General features: G+C 48.4%; 3 protein-coding genes across 3 annotated transcripts; 2 read left to right on the top strand and 1 right to left on the bottom strand.

Moving 5' to 3' along the window:
- Positions 1–559: 559 nt before the first annotated feature.
- F9C07_13171 (enoyl-CoA hydratase/carnithine racemase) lies at positions 560–1,444 on the bottom strand (the record flags this gene model as incomplete). Its single annotated transcript, XM_041295811.1, has 2 exons — positions 560–1,146; positions 1,216–1,444. 2 exons carry the CDS (start codon positions 1,442–1,444, stop codon positions 560–562), a joined length of 816 nt encoding a protein of 271 aa, XP_041151000.1.
- A 316-nt stretch (positions 1,445–1,760) lies between these two features.
- F9C07_13170 (putative siderophore biosynthesis acetylase AceI) lies at positions 1,761–3,236 on the top strand (the record flags this gene model as incomplete). The annotated part of the gene is made up of 2 exons (XM_041295820.1): positions 1,761–2,795; positions 2,865–3,236. 2 exons carry the CDS (start codon positions 1,761–1,763, stop codon positions 3,234–3,236), a joined length of 1,407 nt encoding a protein of 468 aa, XP_041150999.1.
- A 2,034-nt stretch (positions 3,237–5,270) lies between these two features.
- On the top strand, positions 5,271–7,447 carry F9C07_1954908 (uncharacterized protein). Its single transcript, XM_041287800.2, has 3 exons — positions 5,271–5,456; positions 5,514–6,134; positions 6,195–7,447. The coding sequence occupies exons 2-3, from the start codon at positions 6,081–6,083 to the stop codon at positions 7,200–7,202; spliced, it is 1,062 nt and encodes a 353-aa protein (XP_041150998.1). The 5' UTR covers positions 5,271–5,456; positions 5,514–6,080; the 3' UTR covers positions 7,203–7,447.
- Positions 7,448–7,733: the final 286 nt, after the last annotated feature.

Consider the following 7,733-nt stretch of genomic DNA (forward strand, 5'->3'; position numbering starts at 1 on the left):
TCTCTTTTTATTTTTGACAACTCGGATTTTATGCGGGCCAAGACGCCAAGATACAATCCGTACGGGATTTATTACCAAAAAACCGTGGGCCGACCCATCGGAAATACCCTAGTATCTGATAAATCTTTCTAGGGTACAAATACTGTAACATGTATTCTCCAGTACGGTTAAACACAAAGACGCCAAGATAAGGGTGTATAGCTGATCAGTACTCTGTAGGGAGCAGGATCAACGGTGATAGCCATGTCATGTTAAATATAGAGATGATCTCTGCAGGATCCTGGACCCATTTAGTAGAATGAAAGCTCATGGAGAGGAATGTCGAGAGAAAAATAGTAACAACGACGTTTTAGAGAACCGCCAAGTCCTCTACAGAGTAGTACTCTCCTAACATACTAATTTATTGATACAAGAAATGACCGCCTGACTTAGTGGATTTTTAGTACGATTAATTAATTTATCGTGGTCTTGGTGGCGGTCTTGGCTGTATTGATCCAATTTTGCTCGGGACACTTAGGCGAGAGATTCCCTATCAATCACCATTTCAATCCTTGGTAGATTACAAGTTAGAAGCTCTCCACTTCGGTTTCCGTTTCTCCACAAATGCTCTCACGCCTTCGTGAAAATTCTCCCCGGCCATGAGCTTAGGGTACCACCGGTCTACCAAGGCGGTACTACCTTCTTCCACACTGGCAATCTCCCACGCGTAATGGAGACCCTCCATCGTAACGCGGATGCTGTCCGGGCTATTCTTCGCAATGGCGCTTGCGATCTCCACTGCCGTGGCTACTAGCTGACCATGCTCCACCACGCGATTCACCAACCCCCAACGCTCTAGCTGCGATGCAGGGAAAGTCAGACCACTCAGTGCAATCTCCGCAGCTCGCTGTTTGCCCAGCACCCGAACCAACCGAGGCAGAGAGCCTGCAACAGCAGCAATTCCTCGTTGTACTTCGGGAAGCCCGAAGGAAGCTCGCTCACTGGCGACGACAATATCGCAATTGACTATCATCTCAAATCCGCCTCCGAGACAGTATCCGTTGACGGCGGCGATAATTGGCTTTCCTCCTCGCCGGCGAGGGAGCCCGGCCAGTCCGGGTGCTGTCATTTCATTCGTTTCACCGCGCGCATTGAGTTCGTTCCATTCTGTAGGAAGAGGTTAAATCGATGAGCTACAACAATGACAAAGAGGTGAAGTGTAAGGACAGTTGGCACCTTTGAGATCAGCTCCGGCGCAAAAGGATTCTCCCGTTCCTGTGATTATTGCCACCTGGAGAGTAGACTCCTGATCGAACCAATCCCATAGTCGCTGTATCTCGGCGCTCGTAGCGAGCGGTATGGAATTGCGCTGCTTTGGCCGGTTGAGTGTGAGGAGGAGAATGTTCGGAGCAGGGAATGAGACTAGACAGCCCTGGACTGGTGGATGCTGCATCTCTATCGACATTGTGTATTAATCTATAGACGAATATATCTCGGGGCGGGGAAGAGGAAGTATGTGCTCCGTAGTGTTCGTAGCGAGTGGCTTTACCACGTTTTAAGTAAAGGAGCCCCCGGTACAGTAAAGAAATAATATCTTGGCCAGCTTCACATGGACCAATGCACAATTCTAGCCAAAGCTCCGGCTTTCTTGTGCTCGGCTTTCCGTATAGTGTAAACTTTCTCCACTTAACCGTCCCTGGGCCTCGGAGTTATCTCTCTCCATGTCTTATATATACCAGGCCCAGATCCTTGCGCTTTGAGAGCCACTGTCCTCATTACAAATGCTCAATTGCTCAGATATAAACCAGGGCAACCTTCATATTCACGCAAAAATGAGCCTGTCCCTCGCAGAGTCTACGCCTAAGAGCAAACCATCATATCCTTGGGTGAAACTTCCTCATCCATACCTCACCAGCTACAAAATTCACATTGTTTCTGAATCTACACCACGAGTGCTTCAGCTCCAATTACATGATTCTTCTCTCGGAAAGCCACTCCCAGAGCCACTGCACAACAATTCCCTCACCTACACAGACGTTTCCTGGGACGAATCCGCCAAGGAAATCCCCGACAATGACAACAGTCCCTGGGCGCGAACCCGCAGAGCGCCAGGAATCTCATTCCATTGGACAAGCCCAGAGGCACCAACTCTCGGCCAGATCTGGAACGTCATCCACGCAACCTTTCTGACACACCCACAATACGAGATCCTGCGCCTAGATTTGATCGGATCCGGTAGCGAGATCATTCGCGATGAATGCATTCGCACCGGCCTGACAGTCCCCTTCCCCTCCCGCCGAGTCCCATTCGGCAACGAAAACAAATCCTCCGACGTCAACACCCTCGTCCTTCTCCGCTCCGCCTTCTGGCAAGGCGCCGCCTCACCACTCGGTCCCCGACCCATCTGGGCCGTCGACCAGGACATTCACGGCCTCCTCCGGAAATCTGTAAGCCAGTATCCAGCCCTCGCACAGAATTATGAGTTTTCGATGAAGTTCCCCGAAGAGCGCATCTACGCTCGTCACCCCATTCGACCTACAAAGCCCACCCCGGGATCCTTGGTCTACAGTCGCTACATCCCGCATCTGGACAAGCATTTCTCCCTCATGGCCGTCGACTGGCAGGACGAGGAGCACCTCCGGCTCTTCAACAAATGGCAAAATGACCCGCGCGTCGCAAAGGGCTGGAACGAGACCGGTACCCTAGACGAACACCGCGAATACCTGCGCCGTCTGCATGAAGATAAACATGTCCTGTGCTTATTCGGCCGGTTCGACGATTTCAAGTTCGCATACTTCGAAGTTTACTGGGCTAAGGTGCGTCTACACCATCCACTATACATCCCCATCTAACTCTATTATACCTGATTCTAACCCCCCAAACAGGAAGATCACTACGGCGCCCACTACGACGCAGCCGACTACGACCGCGGTCGCCACTCCTTGGTCGGCGAAAGCAGTGTCCGCGGCGCATACCGCGTAAACGCCTGGTGGGGTAGCGTAATCCACTACATCTTCCTCGATGAGCCGCGCACGCAGGCCGTGGTCGGCGAGCCGAAGGCGACGAATACAACTGTTTTGTCCTACGAGAATGCCCAAGGATTAACGATTCAAAAATACGTTGACCTTGGTCATAAGCGCTCTGTCCATGTGCATTGCAGTCGCGAGAAGTGGTTCCAGTTGTGTCCGCTTTTCTGGGATGGACGGGAGAGGCCGTTGGAGAGCTCGGATCGTATGGCTTTCGATGCGAAACTTTAGCTTTAGACTTCTTATGGAAGCGAATAGTCTTATATAATTTGTGATATGCATATACGCGTTATGGATTATTTTCTCATGCTACTGTGATACTATGGTCTATGCTTTGGTCCATTGCTGTAAAGTCAGAGGGATGCTGTAGGGATTATGCTTGTTTATTCAATGAATAGTGACAATGAATAGGCAAAGGGAAGGGCGGTTCGGCAAATCAGATAAGGAAAAACCGAACTGATAATCGGTTAGACAGTTGAACCCCTCGCGAATGATCCGATTATATTCCAGGCGGATACGCCAAGCAAGCAAGTCCTCTTGCCCAGGAACTAGTGGATTGTTAAGCGAGAGGTCAGATTTTTCTTTGTTTAAACACCTAGGATCTCGCTGCGTTCGGCTTTGTTATTCGAAATCGGCATCTAGCTACCAGGGCAGATATGTAAATCAATTACTGCTTTGGATAGGGCTACAGTAAACACCCTGTTTACCCAGAGCAACGGGTATAGGTGGGCCAGCTGTCAATGTCGATGATCGAGCAAAGATACCGGACTAGAGTTACCTACTTTACCGGAACTCGGGTGTACGAGCGGAAGCGAACTAACCTCCGATCGCTTGTGAGAGAAAACAAAAAACAAAAAAGGATATTGCAAACCTAAATAAAAGTGCAGGTTACACCCGCCAAGGCCACCAATCGGAACATTGACGCGGCCTATCAATCTAATCAGATAATTTTATCAGATAAGCTAATACCAATGGAGCATCGACCTCCGAATCCCTGAAACAAATGTCTCTCGCCGAGACTCTAGACTGCTCTAGTAAAAACATTCGACCCCAGTTATCCGCCGAACTTCATTCCGGTTTTTATTCCCTCATCGAGTCAATGATTGGCGAGCGGGACGTTCCGACCAGACTTGCACCTCTCCGCATCCTGTTTTGGTTCGGTGTGGTGGGTATTGGGAGAAGAATTTATCTGATCCGTGATTTAGTGGGATGCTTTGTTGTGGACCGGGTTTTTGTTGTTGGGTGACTTTTGTGACTGGGGTTGTTGCCTATTGTGGTGGGTTAGTTTGATCTGATAAAATCACTCACCTGCTTATTAGGTAAAGAGTCTTTGGTGCCGAAGGAAACGTGGTAGTGGATATTAATACTGAGCCCTAAGATTAGAAAATACTGTCGATATGAGACTAGCGATGTTGTTGCGGCCGGAATTCAAATTACCATTAATACGGGGTATGCTCAAATGGATACCTGAGCTTACCTTACATACAGTACAGTAAAATACACTTTCACATCGTTTTGTTACTTCGGCCCACTTTCGCAAAACCAGGCTCATGCATGTGTGGCAGGCTGGCAGCTTCTTAACCTGAATACGCTCAAAGTTCGACATGAGAAGTCCAAGAATTACCAGTGGCTACTGCAAGCTTCGGTTACATTCTTGGCTCGCTTGTCTTGTGCTACAATTGGAGGAATTTCAGTATCATGAAATTTTCACGCACACCCCTCGTCTATGTTACTGCTTCGCTTGGATAAGGCTACAACATTTTATATGCAGGGTTTGAGTTTTCAGTGTGACACTAAACTGGATAAAATGGGTCATCATGCACGGTCCCTATGTTGAATGCCATGTGCAGATTACTGGTGATGGGATGGAGCGCGACATGGACTTGCTTGGTGGGATGACTGGAGATATTTTCACATTGGTCTCTCAAAAGGAAGTACATTGCATACCCAACGGCATCAGTCGGAACAAAAACAGTAGAATTTGTAACGTAATTCTAGCTTGTGTCTTTACGTTAAGACGAAAATGTAGAATAACAACCTTGTAACCTTTCAGGCTTCTCAGTCTCATACTTGTGAGGGGTAATTCATGCAGGATGTGAATATATGCGTGATCGGCTACAATTTTATTGGCATGTCGGGACCTGCCGCTGATAAGATATATTGAGGTGGGATCCATGATCCTATTGTAGGCTAGTATGCATCAGGGCTGCATATACGAATGACTGGGCACATGTTCAAGCATCCATGGCATTATTTCCTACTATGTAAACCTCAGGTCCTTGCAGCAAGCGACGCAGCAGTGTGTTGGTCCTGAGAAAAAACAAAAAAAAAACCTACTCTTCTAATTGTTGAATTCAATATTTGTTTCATCACGGCGAACAGCGTCGCAAAAGCTGGGCCCATCGTTGCTAACCTTGGGTCTATAGCCCGAATTGGGACTTCGACCGAAGGGTAATCTAATCAGATCCCGACTGCCGCCAGAATATCTAATCTGATCTAGTTTCTTAGCGTACCAGTATCCAGACGGTCCTAACCCTAGTCGGCTTCAAAGTCTTTTAGCTTCAATATCAGCATTCGGTGAAATTCTATGCTCCACTTTTCCGTTACTAGGGCCATAGTATTCTCCGATATACACCTTACACAGCGTAATACATAAGTTACGTCCGTGATACCGCATAATGTGCCAAGAATAATTGTATTTGCTTTTCATTCACAACCTGCACCTCGTGTCTGGAATCTGCTACCCTGGGTCCATAGGTCGCTTCGGTTCCGATAATATCATCGCAACCAGAACCAAACCACTCATAGGTGGGTCCGTCGTTTCGAGTCGAACCACCTTCTCATGGAGATATCCACAGCATCCCAACGCCGACGAAAAGCGCAACCAAAGGCACATGAATCCGATCTCGGATATTCCACACTCCTGCAGAAAATGAACCGTTGCAACGAACTTCTTGACTTAATCCTAGTTCACGAAAGTCACACACGAACTACTACTTACTAGTTTTGACAAGCGTTCGATCAATCAAAGTAAGAAAGTGACATCAGGATCTCGTATCTGATTAGCTGTTCAAGATGTACTCCAAATTCTGGCCAAAAGGCGGTCTTCCCGGTATCCTGCATCATTATGTGAGTGTCCCTTGACCAAATACACATAATGAATTTAGCTGACTTGACGATGAATGCTAGACCGAAACGCTCGTCACATTCGAATACACAACCTCCACAGTCAGAAAGCCACACAGTCTCCTCTTCGTCGGCGGTCTAGGCGATGGCCTCGCAACAACATCCTACATGGCGGATCTCGCACACGCCCTCCAACCGACAGAATGGTCCCTCTTCACCCTGAACCTCACATCCTCGTACCAATCATGGGGCCTCGGCCATCTAGACCGCGACACGAACGAAATCGCCCAATGCTTAAACTACATTAAAGAATACAAGACCGAGAAATTCGGCAACGGGAAGATCGTCCTCATGGGCCATTCGACGGGTAGCCAGTGCGTTGTGCACTACCTTTCCCGGCCTAACCCGCACACCACTACTCCCTCGTTCGACCCAACGCTGGAGCATATTAAGCGCATGGTCCTTGACGGCGCGATTATGCAGGCTCCTGTCTCGGATCGGGAGGCGATCAAGTGGGTTCTTAAATGGGGTATTGGGGGCAAGTCGCCCAGCGAAGTCCGGGAAATTTACGATAAGGTTGTGGCTCTGGCCAGAGAAGGTGTCGCCAAAGATAAGGATAGCGGGTTTGACACCTTGCTGCCGATTAACTTGACCGGGACTATGGGGTATCCGCCCAATACACCCATCAGCTGTCGGAGACTTTTGAGTCTTGTTAGTCCCGATAGTCCCGATTCTCCTGGGGAGGATGATATGTTTAGTTCGGATTTGAGTGAGGAGCAGCTTGCGAAGACCTTTGGGAAGATCAAGCAGGGAGGTTTGCTGAAGCATAAGCTTATGGTTTTGTTTTCGGGGGCGGATCAGTCGGTTCCCGATTGGGTTGATAAGGAGCAGTTGTTGGAGAAGTGGAGGAAGGTGACGGATCGCGATGGGGAGGTTCCCATCTGGGATCAAGAGCATAGTGCTGTTATTCCGAATGCTTCTCATGCTTTGAGTAATGATGATCAGGCAGAGCCGAGGAAGTTCCTGGTCGAGAAGGTTATGGGGTATTTGCGTGGTGCTGAGAAGGCGTGAAGGATATCGCTATGCAAATAACTACTAGAATGTATATATGTGAAACCATCTTAAGCAAAGAATGGATAATGATATGTTACTTTAAGATCCCCTGTACTGTTCAGCCACAGCGCTATAGAAGCCCTATCCAGACTTTGATACCAGCTTTTAAGGAAAAGAAGAGCGGTCTTCACACGTTTTAGGGGGTCTTCGTCCTTGGTTGGTGTTCCACTCACCTACGTCTGATATGATGCTCTTGTGTCTCGCTATAAGCTGCTATAAACCCACCTCTGTCATCACCGCTTTCTTTCACTAAGATAGCAGCAGTTTGCCAACGGAATCTAACACCAGTGGGGTCGATGATCTTAACAGAGAACAATGGAAATGGAGCTAATGGCCTTGGTGACGCCAGTGGCGCCGATGCCCTTGACCATGTCAACACAGACTTGCAAAACACCTCACACAAGGATCCCATAGCCGTGATTGAGGTATTATGCAGACTCCCTGACGAATGCCATACCCTGAAACCTCCTCGAGGTTCGTTGAACAAGG

Source organism: Aspergillus flavus, chromosome 8 (genome assembly GCF_009017415.1).
Source record: "Aspergillus flavus chromosome 8, complete sequence".
Taxonomy (NCBI): Eukaryota; Fungi; Ascomycota; class Eurotiomycetes; order Eurotiales; family Aspergillaceae; genus Aspergillus; species Aspergillus flavus.

Coding starts and splice junctions, on each gene's coding strand:
- F9C07_1954908 (XM_041287800.2), top strand. CDS start 6,081: ATGTACTCCAAATTCTGGCCAAAAGGCGGTCTTCCCGGTATCCTGCAT. Junction 6,135..6,194: donor CCGGTATCCTGCATCATTAT/GTGAGTGTCCCT, acceptor GATGAATGCTAG/ACCGAAACGCTCGTCACATT.